Genomic DNA, 18,048 nt, shown 5'->3' with positions numbered 1-18,048 from the left:
AATGGGTTATACATATATGCATATAAGTTCTTGGTTAATCACTTCCAAACCACCCACCCACCTCTGCCTTCCCTCTGAGATTTGACAGTCACTTCCATGTTTCTATGTCTTTGGATCTATGTTGTCCAACAGTTTATTTTGTTTTTAGATTCCCACATATCAACTTGTCTTTTTCTGACTAGCTTATTATGCTTTGCATAACATTCTCCAGGTCTCTCCATGCTGTTTCAAAGGTAAGAGATCCTTTTTTTTTTTTTTTTACTGTTGCATAGTATTCCATGGTATAAATGTACCAGGTTTTTTATCCACTTGTCTACTGATGGGCACTTGGGCTGTTTCCAGATCTTAGCTATTGTAAATTGTGCTGCTATGAACATAGGGATACATACATTCTTTCTGATTAGTGATTTGGGATTCTTAGGATATATTCCCAGAAGTGGGATCCCTGGGTCAAATGGCAGTTCCATATTTAAAGTTTTGAGGAAACTCCATACTGTTTTCCATAGTAGCTGCACCAGTCTGCATTCCCACCAGCAGTGCACTAGGGTTTCCTTTTCTACACATCCTCACCATCACTTGTCGTTTGTTGATTTGTTGATGGGAGCCATTCTGACAGGGGTCAGGTGATACCTCATTGTAGTTTTAATTTGCACCTTTCTGATGATTAGTGACTTTTAGCATTTTTCCTGTCTATTGGCCTTCTGTATGCCTACTTTGGAGAATTGTCTATTTAGGTCCTTTGCCCACTTTGTAATTGGATTTTTTTGTCTTCCTTCTGTTAAGTTGCATAAGTTCCTTATGTACTTTGACTATTAACCCCTTATCAGATGTACCATTGGCAAATATGTTCTCCCATAAGATGGGCTCCCTTTTCATTTTGTTGATGGTTTCTTTTGCTTGGCAGAAACTTTTTCTATTTTGATGTAGTCCCATTTGTTTATTTTCTTCTTTGTTTTTCTTGCCCCAGGAGATGTATCGGCTATGAGAGATGTCATATTTTGCTGCCTATAGCATTTTTATACATTAATATTGAATTCTCAGAAAGAGAAACTTAAAAAAAATTTACCACTGCAACAAAAAAATAAGATACTTAGGAATAAACTTAACCAAGGAAGTAAAAGACTTGTACTCAGAAAACTACAGGACACTGAAAAAAGAGATAGAGGAAGATAGAAACAAATGGAAGAGTATACCATGTTCATGGATTGGCAGAACTAACATCATTAAAATGTCCATTCTACATAAAGCTATCTATAGATTCAATGCAATCTCTATTAAAATACCATCAGCATATTTCACAGATCTAGAAGAAAGACTCCAAAAATGTACACGGAACCAAAAAAGACCCCAAATATCTGCAGCAATCCTGAGGTAGAACAAAGTTGGAGGAATCCCAATACTGTCTATCAAGTTATACTACAAAGCCGTTATAATCAAAACAGCCTGGTACTGGCACAAGAATAGGCATATATATAGATCAATGGAACAGAACAGAGACCCCCAGAAATCAACCAAAGCCATTATGCTCAACTAATATTTGACAAAGGAGGCAAGAGCATACAATGGAGTAAAGACAGTCTCTTCAATAAATGCTGCTGGAAAAATTGGACAGGTACATGCAAAAAAAGAAATTAGACCATCAACTCACACCAGACACAAGAATAAACTCAAAATAAATAAAAGACTGAAATGTAAATCATGAAACCATAAATATATTTTATATTTAATTTTCCTGTTCACCACCTGGGTTTTTTCATGGCTCTAGTTCTGAGGCAGGATAGTAAGATGCCAGGAAAATTCCTTGGCAAGTTGAATAGGGAAACTGAGACAGGCAGCTAATTCAAACTGCACCCTGACTCACCTGCCTCCTTCTCCCTTGTACTACCACTCCCTTAAGCATTAATCAATGACTAATGACTCCCTACCATAGTGCTGACCAAACAGTAGAGACCATGACCTTTTAAAGACACACCTGGAAAGCTGATGAATATTCTATTAAGATTCTCCCTTGAGCCGAAACCGGTTTGGCTCAGTGGATAGAGCATCGGCTTGCAGACTGAAAGGTCCCAGGTTCGATTCCGGTCAAGGGCATGTACCTGGGTTTCGGGCACATCCCCAGTGGGAGATGTGCAGGAGGCAGCTGATCGATGTTTCTCTCTCATTGATGTTTCTAACTCTCTATCTCTCTCCCTTCCTCTCTGTAAAAAATCAATAAAATATATTAAAAAAATAAAAAAGATTCTCCCTTGAGACTTCCCCTAAAATTCTTGTCTTTGGAAAACAGATAAAACCTCTTAAGGCAAAGGATCCAGTTCTCTCTCTCTCTCTCTCTCTCTCTCTCTCTCTCTTTCTCACTGGAGTATGCCCATGGCCTTTCCCCACTTCTTTCCTCAGGCTTATATCTCTGCTTTTTTTCTCCTGTAAGCTCTAAAGGTTCCCAGGAGAAATGCAACTAATGGGGCAGCTCATCCTGGGCTAACCCCCTGAACCTGTTGTCAATGGCCCTTCTTTTGCCTCTGTAACTTGTTTTCTGAATCCACATAGCCCAGCTGGCTCATTTCTTCTGCTTCTGTGTTTTCCTTCAAAAGGGCCAAGGCAGCTACACCTAGGCTCAACTCTTCCTCATGTTTCCAAAGAGCCAAGGCAGCTCCGCCTAGGCTCACTTCTGTGGCTATGATCTTGCCTCTTCTATCTTAAGTCCTTCCTTTGTTTCACTATCTCCAGCTTTAATAAATGTACTCTCAAAATCACCTGGACTCATACTGTGAAATCTTTCCTGCATAAAGTCAAGAACTGAGAGCCCACATTTTCACCAACACTTCTATTTCTCTTTGTATTAATCTGATACCTATATAAAATTTATTGCTTAAATATACAAATTTCTGAAAGGAAAACTTATCCCTTGTTATGGACTAAATGTTTTTGTCCCCCCAAATTCATACGTTGAAACACTAATTCCCATTGTGATGTTTTGTAGAGGTGAGGCCTTTGGGAAATAGAGTTAGATGAGGTCTTAATGGTGGAGACCTGATGAAGGGTGGAGCCCTTATTAAAAAAAAAGGAGGGGACCAGAGTGCCCCTCTCTCTCCCTTCCTACCCCCACCTCTCCCTCCTCCCTGCCATATGATGATACAGCAAGAAGACAGGTGTGAACAAGAGGGCTGTCACTGGGAACAAAATCAGCTGACCTCAATATTAAACTTTCTCACCATGATAACTGTAATCAATAAATGTTGTTTAAGACTCAATCTATGGTATGTTATCATAACAACCTGAACTGACTAAAACATGACTGGTGCCCCCAGTATAATTAATGTTTCAGGAAAGTTGAAGCATTAAATTTGTTTCTTAAGGATCATAGAATCTCTAGTGACCAACTGAATGCACCAATGAGGATCAAACCTAAGCTTGCAGTGAATGGGGTATTGTTGCCAATGCATTAGGCTATGGCAAATACTATGTAAGAATGAAAGGTTCATGACTAAAAAATCTTGGAATTGACAATACTGGTTTCAAGACTGACATTTTAATAAAATATTAATATTTATAAATGTCTACATTTTGGTAGTTGATAAAAGTAAGTGTTATTTCTTTCTGGTATTAAACATTTTTCTCTTCTTGGCAGAAATCGTGGTACAGTAAATTATGTAGCAGAAATGTGTCTGTTACAGTTTTGAATCATTCAACTTAGTGTGTGCACATAACTAGTGCCTTTATATTCCATCTGCATGGATAGTTTGCCCCTTATCTATACCCAATAATTATTTTCTCACCTCAGTCAGCAGCCTGCTTATAGTCAGCTGTATACTCTTAAGTCATTTGAACAAAGAGGCCTTTTCTGACCAACCCATCATAAATAGCAACCTCTCCCTGATCATCCACTTGCTTTATTTTTTCATAGTTCTTCTCACCACAGGACAGGGTATGTATAACTATGTGTACTGTATAATTCCACCCCACTAAAGTATAAGCTCCATGAAATAGGCATTTTTGTTTGTTTTGCACATTAACACATAGTGAGATACATAGTTTACCCTGGTACATAGTGGGTTCTTAATAAATATTGGCTGAATGAGTGAATGTCTAGGACTGTGGATATAACATTAGGGCTGCCTACCCCAGGTACCCTAGATCTCTCTTTCACTATTCCATCATAAAAACTGTTTGCTGTGGTTATTGTGGAAGGGATGTGAAGAACTAAATAATAATGCAAAGGCTTTCTCAATGTACGCTTTAAAATGGTAAAATATAGTGGTTACTAAGGAGTTGGAAATAATTATTGAAGAGCTGTTACACTAGAACTGACTTTTATGACTAAGATTTTACTTTTTCTACAAGGGCAAACTTCCCAGAAGAAAGAAGATGTACAGATGGAGTGAGAAGCAGCCTGGTACATTAGGTGGACTTCAAATGGTGGTTTGAAAATGAGGAGGCTGAGGTGGAAGTCAGGGTTTATATCCTGAGAACAGAAGACCAAAAAAAAAGCACTTTAACCTTCAACTTCAAATCCTCTGAAGATTAAAGTTTGGCTTTATTGGTAATAGTCAAGATTATAGGTTTAAATGATAGATCCATTCATTTTTTGTGTGCAATTTAATATAAAGGATGTGAAAGAAGTAGTGCATATCATGGTGATTTATTAATAGAGTGGGGGCTTGTGACGGAACTGGCTCAGCCAGGAGGCAGGAACCTCATCCTGTCATGCTGACTACTGAGTGGGCATCTTCAGATTCAAATCCCATTCATTTTTGCCCAAATCAGGGTTACAGGGAAGGTAATAAGACTAGAAGTGAAAGATGGAGAGATTGAAAGAGCTTTATTTGTTTTTGAACTTCAATGCTGTGGTTGTCATGGAAGGAATATAAAAAACTAAATAATAATGTGAAGGCTTTATCAATTTTTTTGAATTGCTCTAGTAACTTTTAAGCATTTATGCACTTAGTCTATATAATATTGACCAGTACATTTGATTTGTATAAGTTACAAGTTTTTGTTTATATAAAATCTGTTTCTTTAATAAGCCCTGAAAATTATGACTTTTAATTCTTTTCTATCACTGTACAGAGCTCAGGATCCTACTCTGGAGTCCAATATTTTAAAAAATAATATTAATAACTGTGGAAATAATTTTTTCTTGACTAGATACAATCAACTTTTTAAAAGATGTATTCTTCTTCCATTGAAAAGGGGAGTAGCAAAATACACTTGGCCATGTTTTTCTTGACAAATTTTTACTGGAAGACAGCATGCTCACAAGTTTAGCTATTGTATATGAATACGTTTTTACAACACAACACAGTTGAGTAGTTGTGACAGAAACCATGTAGCCCTCAAAGCCTCCAATTTTCCTATCTAGCCCTTTACAGAAAAAGCTTGACAACTCTGATTAAAGGAACTCACTTCAAAACTAGATAAAATGATTTTTCACTTCTACTACTGACCTTTTTTCAAATCAATTCTTCTACTAAAACAAAAACAAAAAAATATAGCACAACAAAAACTTAAGGAATTACCAAGGTAACTAGAGCTTAATAAGCCAAAACTCCAGAGAGAAGAAAATCTCAGAATGATAAACACAATACTCAATACTATTTTTCTCAAAAAGTCAGTTGCCTAAACCAAAACTGTTATCAAGAAGCTGAATAGAACTATAGCCAGTCTAATTGGACTAGGGATACAAAACATGGAATTCAGGACATACCAAGGAAGAGGGGCCACAGACAGTATAAGATGGCTGAAAGGCTACAGCCCTGAGAGAAGAGGTTAACAGAAAACCTCTACAAAGTGTAGAGCCCAGAATAAAACCAGTTTATCGTCTGACTAAATTAAAGTGAATATTCCCTAACTTCTCTGCCTGCCAGAAGCAACAATAAAAATTATCTGGAAGAAGAGAACATCATCTAGGTCCTCAAACTCCCTCTAAACAACATTTACCAAGCAATCTATAATAATAAAAGTGTAATATGCAAATCGACCGAATGACCAAACAACAGAACGACTGTCTGGACCAGCCGTGGGCAAACTACGGCCCGCGGGCCGGATCCGGCCCGTTTGAAATGAATAAAACTAAAAAAAAAAAAAAGACTGTACCCTTTTATGTAATGATGTTTACTTTGAATTTATATTAGTTCACACAAACACTCCATCCATGCTTTTGTTACGGCCCTCCGGTCCAGTTTAAGAACCCACTGTGGCCCTCAAGTCAAAAAGTTTGCCCACCCCTGGTCTGGACGATCTTCTGGACAACCACACTATGACATGCACTGGCACCAGGCCAGCCAAGGCAGGTGCAGTGTGATTGGTCAGGGGGCTCTTCCATCACCCCATGATCACCCTGCAGAGGGAGGCCCAGGCCACCCTCTGTGGAGTGATCAATGGGGAGGGGGGATGATTCTGCAATGGATCACCCCAAAGAGGGAGGCCCAGGCTACCCGGCTGGTGGTGCCTCACAGAGAGAGGCCCAGACCAGCCAAGAGATTGCACCCCACACCTGTCGCCTGCTAAGGGAGGCAACCAGTGGGGGTGGGGGAAGGTGCAGTGCCACACAGATGACAAGCAGTGGCAGTGGCGGGGGTGGGACCAGCTTCCGGCAGCCAGGGGAAGGAAAGCCCCAATAGACCCTTATCGCTGGCCAGGCCTAGGGACCCTACCTGGGGGGTCCCAGATTGTGAGAGGGCGCAGGCTGGGCTGAGTGACACCCCTCTCCCCATGCATGAATTTCGTGCACCGGGCCTCTAGTCAAGAATAAAAAGACATGCAAAAAGACAATAATTGGACAAAAATCAAGATTAATGATAGATCATAGAAACAGACCCACAGAGAATCCACATATTGGATATATCCAATGTATTAAAATATAGCTGTGCCCTGGCCAGTGTGGCTCAGTTGGTTGGGCATCTCCTGTGAAGGGTTGCTGGTCTGATTCCTGGTTGGGGCACATGTTGGGTTGTGGGCTTGATTCCCTGTGGAGGGCATGCAGGGAGCAGCCCATTGAGGTTTTGCTCTCCCATAGATGTTTCTCTCTCTCTCTCTCTCTCTCTCTCTCTCTCTCTCTCTCTCCCTTTCTCTCTTTCTAAAAATCAATTTTAAAAATCATTAAAAAATAAAATAACTGATTAATAGGCTCAAGAAATTAGATAATAAAATAAAAATTTAAATGACAAAATATTTAAATGAAAAATTTAGATGATTAAATAACAAAAATCAAGGACTTGGCTGAAAAGAGAATAAAATTGAACTATAATTTAAATAATAAAAAAATACTCAGAATAAAGCACAGAGAGTAAAAGGAAAATACAGGAAAGAGAGTATGGACAGGATGAAAAGGTTTCAGATACATGTGTCTAAATTCCAATAAGAAGAGAACATAAAGAGTGGGGCAGAGGCAATGTTTGAAGAGATACTAACAAAATTTTGCCATAAATGATGAGCAATATGAATCCATATATTTAAAAAGTGCTATGAACTATAGGAAGATAAGTATTTTAACAAATTACACCATCATAGTAAAACTGCTTAAATTCAACAACAAAGAGAAAATATTAAAATTAGCCAAAACAAAAGACATTTATGTGGGCAGGAAAGGATTACTCCAACATAATTCATCATAACCTGAGTAGGGCAGGGAGGAATTCTGCACGTCATTAAATTTCAGCACAGGATGACAGAACCCAAATAATGAGGAGGATGTCAACATAGAAGAGCATCTCAGATCCCAAGGAAAGGAGAGAGTACACATGGGTGAAGGGATGGCAGCAAAAGAAGTCAGTTGAGCCACACCAACCAGGCACATAAACATTTTTTAATGTCCTAATTTCCCAAAGAAACTCTTCCTGCAATTTTTCCTATTTTTTCAATTTTAATGAACTTATTTCAAAACATATTTTAATATAAAAGATCATAGATTTTGAAGTCAAAGAGTTTTAGGTTCAAACGCAAGCTCTGCCACTTCCTTGCTTTGTGATCTTCTGCAAGTTACTTTCATTGAACTTCAGTGCTCTCATCTGTAAAATGAAGATTATAATACCTACTTTGCTAAATTATAAGGTGGTTGTTTTTGCTGTATTATAAGTTTGAAAGCTAACATTTGCTTTGCACATAGTGGGTGCTTAATAAATGGTAACTATTATTACAGTTATTCATTATACTGGGCTTACATTCAGTGAAAAGGTAGCCTAGTGTTAGAGTTGGCACAAAGGCCAAAAATTGTTGATAAATTAATGATAATTCTGAATCCCACTATTTTAATCATGTTAAGTAATAAAAAAAGCATTATAATTGCTTTGGGCATGAGCAATTTTAAAAACTGGGATGAAGGTAAACTAGGACAGATAGGTTTAGAGATGCAATTTTAATGTGTTCCTGGGGAAGTCTCTATTGCAATAAGAAAGATTCCTTTAATACTATGCAAACTAACTTCAGTTAGGAATTGTATTATCAAAATAATTCATAATACAACAAAACATGCCATTAAAAAGATCTAGCATACCTTAAGGTTAAGTGCATTTCTTCCATATATTTGACAGTTTACTATAGCCAGGTTGGTCATTGCTGCTATTGATTCATATTGTGTTGCTGCAACAGTCTTAAAACCTTCACCACGAATAACTTTTTCCTCTGACTCAGCTCGTTTTCTAGGTTTAATAGTACCTAAATAAACAAAACAGTACATGAAACAAATGTGTTATCACTTAGAGTGAAATTTGAAAGAACTTATACTGGTGAATAGAGATAAGATGGACTCAGAGGAAAGAGCACTATTGTATACATGAAACTTTCTTTTGCATAAACTTAATGATGACCACAAAAAATCTAGAACTGAAACACCTAGCAACAAAAAATGAAATGGAGGAAAACATCATAGAAGATCGTCAAACTAAAACAAAAAAAAAGAAACACAAGGGAAAAGAAACAATGGAGATACAGCAATACCAGAAAACAAAAATAAAATTAAAATCCTCATATATCAGTAATCACTCTCAATGAACTGAACTTACCAATTAAAAGGCACAGAGTAGTGGGCTGAATAAAAAACAAAACCCAGCTATATATCCTGCCTTCATGAGACACATCTCAGGTACGAAGACAAACATAGAACAAAGTGAAAGGATGGAAAATGATACTCCAATAAAATGGCTTCCAGGGAAAAGCAGGTGTAGCCATACTTATATCTGACAAAATACATTTCAAGATAAAAAGGGAATATGAGACAAAATTGGACATTTTGTAAAGATAAAAGGGACAATACATCAAGAAGAAATAACAGATATTGGAAGATGGTGGCCAGAAGGATGGCAGTGAGGAAGAGAGTGTGAGGAGTGAGGGAGAGAAAGGGGAGTGTGTGGATGTGGTCTGTGTGTGTGTGTGTGTGTGTGTGTGTGTGTGTGACAGATCCCGCAGGACTTTCAGGGGTTGGTGGACCGGGCTCACCTAGCCAGGCAGCGTCTGCTATTACTGTAATCACTCCTGAGGAGACCAGCTTTGTTGCAGAGGCCACACCATCTTGAATAGGAGAGCTGTTTTGACTGGGAGCACAGCCTCACCTCCACCCAGAGTGCTCTCAGACACCACTAGGACCCTACAGTCATTCCGGCCAGGGACCTGCTGCTTTGGCTGCAGGCCCACAGATACCAGGACTCAAGCCTACACAGCACCTGCCCAAGGAGCAGCCATGGCCTGTGACAGCGTGAAAAACTGAAAGGAACAGCACCGCCACTGCCTGAGGTGCAACCACGTCACCCACCACCAAGCCTACCACTGCAGCCACAGGCCCTGTGTGACTCTACACCTAGATCCTTCGGTGAGAGCAAAAATGGGAAGACAGGAGAATAACCCCCAAAGAAAAGAAAAACAGGAATTGCCAGAAAAGGAACTAAATGAAACAGAGGTATGAAAAATGTCAGAAAAAAGAATTCAGCATAAGGGTCATACAATTCATAAACCAGCCGGATGAGAAAATCAACAACCTATGCAAGAATCAAGAGGAAATAAAGAGTGATATAGGTACAGTAAAAAACACTATGGAAGCTTTCAAAAGTAGACTAAGGAAGCGGAGGACCAAATTAGTGAATTAGAAGACTGGGAAGCAAAACACACCCAATCTGAACTGCAATTGGAGAAAAAAAATCAAAAGACAGGAGGAGAGCCTGAGGGAGCTTTGGGACAACATGAAATGAAGCAACATACGTATTATAGGGGTGCTAGAATGACAAGAATAAGAGCAAGGGCTAGAAAATCTATTCAAAGAAATAATGTCAGAAAACTTCCCTGACTTGGAGAAGAAAAAATTCACACAAGCACAGAGAGTCCCAAACAAGATAATCCAAAAAGACCCATACTGAGACACATCATAATTACCATCGCAAATGTTCAGGACAAAGAGAGAATCTTAAAGGCTGCAAGAGAGAGACAGAAAGTTACCTACAAGTGATCTCCCATTAGATTATCAAATGATTTCTCAACAGAAACACATTAGGCCATAAAAGAAGGGAAGGAAGTATATAAAGTGATGCAAAGAAAGGGACTGAACCCAAGAATACTCTATCTAGCAAGGCTATCATTCAAAATTGGAGGGGAAATCAGGAGCTTCACAGTCTAAGAAAGGCTAAGGGAGTTTTATCACTAGCAAGTCATCAAGGCAAGAAATTCTAAAGCAACTGTTGTCAAAAGAAGGAAAAAAAGGGGTCAGGAGGGAGAAGAAACACAGGCACAAAAAATAAAAATGGCTACAAACAAGTACCTATCAATAATAACTTTAAAGGTAAATGGATTAAATGCTCTGATTGAAAGACAGTGAGTGGCTGAATGGATAAGAAAACATAACCCATATATTTGCTGTCTAAAGAGACCCACCTCAGAACAAGAGACTCATACAGACTGAAGATGAAGGGATGGAAAAATATTTTCCAGGCAAATGGGAATGAAAAAAAAACCTGTGGTAGCAATACTTAATCTGACAAAACAGACCTCAAAATGAAGGCCATAACAAGAGATAAGGAAGACCACTTCATAATACTAAATGGATTGATACAACAAGAGGATATAACCCTGGTAAACATATATGCACCCAATGCAGGAGCACCCAAATACATAAAAAAAAAACTTCTGGAAGATATCAAGGGAGAGATCGACAGCAATACAATCATAGAAGGGGCCTTTAATACAAAATTGACATCACTAGATAAATCCTCTAGACAAAAATCAGCAAAGAAACAGCAATCTTAAATTACTCACTAGATCAGTTGGACTTAATGGACATCTTCAAAACATTTCACACCAAAGCAACAGAATATACATTCTTCTCAAGTGAACATGGAACATTTTCAAAGATAGACCACATACTGGGTCACAGGCAAAGTCTCTCCAAATTCAAGAAGATTAAAATTATATCAAGCATCTTCTCAGATCACAATGGCATAATATTAGAAATCAACAACAATAAAAACAATTAAAAAATTCAAACACTGGAGACTGAATAGCATGCTATTACACAATGATTGGGTTACCAAAAAGGTCAAATAAGGAATTAAAAACATCTGGAAACTAATGACAATGAAAACACAACAATCCAACACCTATGGGACACAGTGAAGCAATCCTGAGAGCAAAGTTCATAGCATTACAGGCCTACCTAAAAAAAGAAAGAAAGAAAGAAAAACTGGTAATAAATTATCTAACTCTACAACTTAAAGAATTAGAAAGACAGCAACAAGAAGAGCCCAGAGTGAGCAAAAGGAATGAGATGATAATGATCAGAGCAGAAATAAATGAAATTGAGACCAAAACACACACACACACACAAACAAAAGATCAATAAAACCAAAACCTGGTTTTTTGAAAGAATATACAAGATTGATGAACCTCTAGACAGGCTCACAAAGAAGCAGAGAGAGAGAACCCAAATAAACAAAATCAAAAATGAAAGAGGCGAAATACAACAGACCCCACAGAAATACAAAGGATTGTAAAAAAATAAGATGAACATCTCTAGTCCAACAAACTAAACAACCTAGAAGAAATGGACATATTCCTTTAAAAATACAACCTTCCAAAACTCAATCAAGAAAAATTAAAAAATGTCAACAGGCCAATAACTAAGTAGGAAATTGAAGCAGTCATCAAAAATCTTCTAGCAAACAAAAGCCTGGACCAGACGGCTTCAGGGGAGTTTTACCAAACATTCAAAGAAGAACTAAAACCTGTCCTTCTCAGACTATTCTAAAAAATTCAAGAGGAAGGCACACTTCCAAGCTCTTTCTATGAAGCCAGCATTACCCTAATCATAAAACCAAATAAATACACTACAAAGAAAGAGAATTATAGGCCAATATCCCAAATGAACATTGATGCCAAAATCCTCAACAAAATTCTAGCAAATCAGATTCAGCATTACATTAGAAAGATCATACACCATGACCAATGGGGATTTATTCCAGGGATGCAAGGCTGGTACAAAATCCCCAAATCAATAAACATGATAAGTCACATAAACAAATTGAGAGACAAAAATCACATAATCATATCAATTGATGCAGAAAAGGCATTCAACAAAATTCAACACCTTTGCTGATAAAAACTCTCAGCAAAGTGGGAATAGAGGGATCATACCTCAACATAATAAAAGCCTTATATGACAAACCTACAGCCAATATCATACTCAATGGGCGAAAACTAAAACCATTTGTCCTAAGAACAGGAACAAGACAGGGATGCCCATTTTCACCACTCCTGTTCGATATAATACTGGAAGTGCTAGCCACAGCGATCTGATAAGAAGAAATAAAAGGCATCCAAATCAGAAAAGAAGAAATAAAATTGTCATTATTCACAATGACATGATATTGTACATAGAAAACCCTAAAGACTCCATCAAAAAACTACTAGAATTAATAAATGAATTTGGCAACATAGCAGATTACAAAATTAATACCCAGAAATCTATGGCTTTTTTATACACAATAATGAACTCACAGAAAGAGAAACTAAAAAAAACAATATCATTTACCATTGCAACCAAAAATTAAGATACCTAGAAATAAATTTAATCAAGGAGGTAAAGGACATGTACTCAGAAAATTACAGGACACTGAAAAGATAGAGGAAGACATAAACAAATGGAAGAATATACCATATACATGGATTGGTAGAATCAACATCATTAAAATGTCCATATTACCCAAAGCAATCTATAGATTCAATGCACTCCCCATTAAAATACCAATTGCATACTTCAAAGACCTAGGACAAACTCTCTAAAAATTCATCTGGAATAAAAAAAGACCGTGAATAGCTGCAGCAAACTTGAGAAAGAAGAATAAAGCTGGAGGGATCACACTACCAGATATCAAGCTATACTACAAAGCCACTGTTCTCAAAACTGCCTGGTACTGGCACAAGAACAGACATATTAGACTAATGTAACAGAACAAAGAGCCCAGAAATCGACCCAAGCCATTATGCTCAATTAATATTTGACAAAGAGCATACAATAGAACCAAGACAGTCTCTTCAATAAATGGTGTTAGAAAAGTTGTACAGATGCATGCAAAAAAATGAAACTAGACCACAAACTTACACCATACACAAAAATAAACTCAAAATGGATAAAGTACTTAAACGGAAGACGGGAAACCATAATAACCTTAGAAGGCTCTATAGGCAGCAAAATATCAGACATATGTTGTAGCAATATATTTACCGATACAGCTCCTAGGGAAATGGAAACTAAGGAGAAAATAAACAAATGGGACTACATCAAAATAAAAAACTTCTGCACAGCAAAAGAAACCATCAACAAAACAACAAGAAGGTCCACTGCATGGGAGAACATATTTGCCAAACAATGTTATCTCCGATAAGGGTTTAAACTCCAAAATGTGCAAGGAACTCATACAACTTAAAAAAAGGAAGATAAACAATCCAATCAAAAAATGGGCAAAGTACCTAAATGGACACTTTTCAAAAGAGGACATACAGAAGGCCAAGAGACATATGAAAACATGCTCAAAGTCACTAAGCATCGGAGAGATGCAAATCAAAATGACAATGAGGTATCATCTTACATCTGTCAGAATGACTATCATCAACAAATCAGCAAACGACAAGTGTTGGCGAGTATGCAGAGATAAAGGAACCCTCTTGCACTACTGGTGGGAATGCAGACTGGTGCAGCCACTGTGGAAAACAGTATGGTGTTTCCTCAAAAAATTAAAAATGGAGCTTCCATTTGACCCAGTAATTCCATGTCTAGGAATATATTCCAAGAAGACAGAAACACCAATCAGAAAGGACATATTCACCACTATGTTCATAGCAGAACAATTTACAATAGCTAAGATCTGGAAACAGCCTAAGTGCCCATCAGCAAATGAGTGGATTAGAAAACTGTGGTGCATCTACAGAATGGAATACTACACTGCTGTAAAAAAAGAAGAAATTCTGCCCTAACTGGTCTGTAAAAAAAGAAGAAATTCTGCCCTGACTGAAGGGTCCCAGCTTCGATTCCAGTCAAGGGCATGTACCTTGGTTGCGGGTGCATTCCAGTAGGGGGTGTGCAGGAGGCAGCTGATCAATGTTTCTCTCTCATCAATGTTTCTAACTCTCTATCCCTCTCCTTTCCTCTCTGTAAAAAATCAATAAAATATATTTTTTTTTAAAAAAAAGAAGAAATTCTTACCATTTGCAAAGCATGGATGGAACGGGAAAGCTTTATGCTAAGGGAAATAAGCCAGTCAGAGAAAGATAAATATCACATGATCTCATTCATTTGTGGAATATAATGAACAACATAAACTGATGAACAAAAATAGAACCAGTGTCATAGAAGCATCAAACAAACTGTCCAACATAGAAGGGAAGGCGGGGGAATGAGGTAATAAGAGATCAAACAAAAGACTTGTATGCATGCATATGAGCATAACCAATGGACACAGACAATGGGGGGCGGGGTGAGGGCATGTGCTAGGGGGTGGAGGCGGCTGGGGAGAGGTCAATGGAGGAAAAAGGAGACTTATGTAATACTTTACACAATAAAGAATTTAAATAAAAAATAAAAAGAAGAAATAATACTTTTCAATATATATGCAACCAACCTAGGAGCACTGAAATATATAAAGCAACTAGTAACAAAATGAAAAGGAGAAGCTAACAAAAATATAATTATTGTAGGGGACCTAAATACCTCATTTACAGCTATACATAGACCATCCAAACGGAAAATCAATTAGGAAATATCAGTCTTAAATAAGACATTAGTGCCAAAACCGGTTTGGCTCAGTGGATAGAGCGTCGGCCTGCGGACTGAAAGGTCCCAGGTTCGATTCCGGTCAAGGGCATGTACCTGGGTTGCGGGCACATCCCCAGTAGGAGATGTGCAGGAGGCAGCTGATCGATGTTTCTCTCTCATCGATGTTTCTGACTCTCTATCTCTCTCCCTTCCTCTCTGTAAAAAATCAATAAAATATATTAAAAAAAAATAACACATTAGACTTAATGGACATAATCAATATTAGAGAGCTCTTCCTTTCAGGACATGAGAAAATACATTCTTCTCTAGTGTCCCCTAGTACATGGAACATTCTCAAGGATAGACGATATCTTGGACAAAGCCAGCCTCAACAAATTCATACCAAGCATATACTTTGACCACAATGCTTTGAAACTGGAAATCAACTGCAAAAAGAAAGTGGAAAAATACAGAAATATGTGGATATTAAACAACATGTTACTAAATAATGACTGGGTCAAAGAAGAAATAAAAGAAGAGATAAAATATATATAAAGACAAATGAGAATGATAATATGTCATATCAAAATATTTGGGATACAGCAAAGGTGGTTATAAGAGGGACATTTATATCATTACAGGCCTACCTCAATAAACAAGACAAATATTAAATAAATAACCTATGGAAGGCAGTATAGAATTACCTCAAAATATTAAAAATGGAACTGCCTTATGATCCAGTGATTCTACTTCTGGGAATTTATCCAAGGAAATCCAAAACACTAATCTAATGAATATATGTACCCTGATGTTCATTGCAGCATTATTTAGCCATGATTTGGAAGCAGTCCAAGTGTACATCAGTAGATGAGTGGATGAAACAGCTATGGTACATTTACACAATGGAATACTACTTGGCCATGAAAAGGAAGAAAATTTTACCATTTGCAGCAGCATGGATGGACTTGAACATTATGCTAAGTGATAAGCCAATCAGAGAAAGACAAGTACTCATATGTGAAATTTAATGAACAAACTGGACTAACAAGAAATAGACTCCTAGATAGAGACAGGAACACAGTTCTGGTATGGAGAAGATTGATGAGGGGCGATGAACAGATGGAGCAGAAAGAAGAAAAAAGAGAGAAAGAACTCATAGACATGGACAACAGTGTGGTGATTGTGGGGGGAAGGAAGAAGAGGGTATAAGGGGATAAAGAGTGATGGAAACATAAAGTAAAATAATCTTAAATAAATAACCTAACATTTTACCTTAAAGAACTAGAAAAAGAAGATCACCCAAAGTCCAAAGTCAGTAGAAGAAAGGAAATAATAAAATTAGAAAAGAAATAGAGAACAAAAAGACAACAGAAAAATTAGTGGAACACATAGTTTGTTCTTTGAACAGTTTAATAAAATGGCAAACCTCTGGCTAGACTCACTAAGGACAAAAGAGAAAATACTTAAACAAAATCATAAATAAAAGAGAAAAAGTTAAAATGGACCCCACAGAAATACGAAGAACTATATAAGAATACTATGAAAGTCTATATGCCATCAAATTCAATAACCTTAAAGAAATGGACAAATTCTTTGAAATATATAACCTTCCTAGACTAAATCATGAAGAACTGGAAAAACGAAATAGACCAATCAATAGTAAGAAAACTGAAACAGTAATAAAAAAAACAAAACACCTCCCAACAAGTAAAAGCCCAGACCAGATGGCTTCACTAGTGAATTCTACCAAACATTCAAAGAAGATTTGATACCTATTCTTCTCAAACTCTCCCAGAAGATTGAAAAGAACCAATACTTTCCAACTTATTTTATGAGGCTAACATCCTGATACCAAAACTTGTCAAGAACAACAGGAAAAAAAGAAAATTACAGACCAATATCTTTGATTAATATAGATACCATAATCCTAAGCAAAATACTAGAAAATAAAATACAACAATACATTTAAAAGATAATATGTCATGGATAATGGGGTGGGGGGGTTCATTCCAGGGACAGGAGAATGGTTCATCATATGCAAATCAATCAATGTAACACACCACATTACCAAAATAAAGGATAAAAATAATATGATCACATCAGTAGATGTAAAAAAAAGCATTTGACAAGATACAATATCCATTTATGATTAAAATACTCAGTAGAGTGGGCATATACGGAATATACCTCAACATAATATAAGCCATCATCTACACTAATAAAAGAGAAACATGGTAATTAGCGTACGACCGCTACCCTTTTCATTGGCTAATCAGTGAGTATATGCAAATTAACTGTCAGCCAAGATGGCGGCCGGCAGCCAGGCAGCTGTTAGCGAACATGAGGCTTGCTTGCTTCAGTGAAGGAGGACTCCAACGTTCCCCGCCTGCCTTGCCGGCCTCTGAGCTGGCAGTTTGAAACTTTGTAACAAATATAGAAGCTAAACAAAACCCCAGAAACCAGCTTTCAGCTGCCGGGATCTCAGAGCTGGAGTTATACATTGTTTCAATTATAGAACGCAAACAAACCAGATACCAGCTTTCAGCAGCCGAGGCCTCAGAGCTAGAGCCAGAGCTTAAGCTGGCCCAGAATAAAAAAAAGAAAAAGAAAAAAAGGAGCGGTTGGGAGCTTCAGTCAATCGCCAGCCTGAAGGCAGCCCTCAGCCCCTCACCCAGACAGGCCAGGCACCCCAGTGGGGACCCCCACACTGAAGGGTGTGTGACCAGATGCAAACAGCCATCATCGCCTCATCCAGGCTGGCCAGGCACCCCAGTGGGGACCCCCACCCTGATCCAGGACACCCTTCAGGGCACACCAGCCTGCCT

The 18,048-nt window shown here is 37.8% G+C and overlaps 1 protein-coding gene across 1 annotated transcript in view; it reads right to left on the bottom strand.

Moving 5' to 3' along the window:
- Nucleotides 1–18,048, bottom strand: part of LRRC63 (leucine rich repeat containing 63) — a 110,207-nt gene that overhangs the window by 85,046 nt on the left and 7,113 nt on the right. Inside the window, exon 4 of the mRNA XM_006083647.1 lies at nucleotides 8,489–8,649. Coding sequence (XP_006083709.1) covers nucleotides 8,489–8,649 — 161 coding nt within the window. The remainder of the gene's footprint in view (nucleotides 1–8,488; nucleotides 8,650–18,048) is intronic.

The sequence above is a fragment of the Myotis lucifugus genome, unplaced genomic scaffold (assembly GCF_000147115.1).
Source record: "Myotis lucifugus unplaced genomic scaffold, Myoluc2.0 scaffold_7, whole genome shotgun sequence".
In the NCBI taxonomy this organism is placed as follows: domain Eukaryota; kingdom Metazoa; phylum Chordata; class Mammalia; order Chiroptera; family Vespertilionidae; genus Myotis; species Myotis lucifugus.
This window is presented reverse-complemented; position numbering and strand designations above follow the sequence as displayed.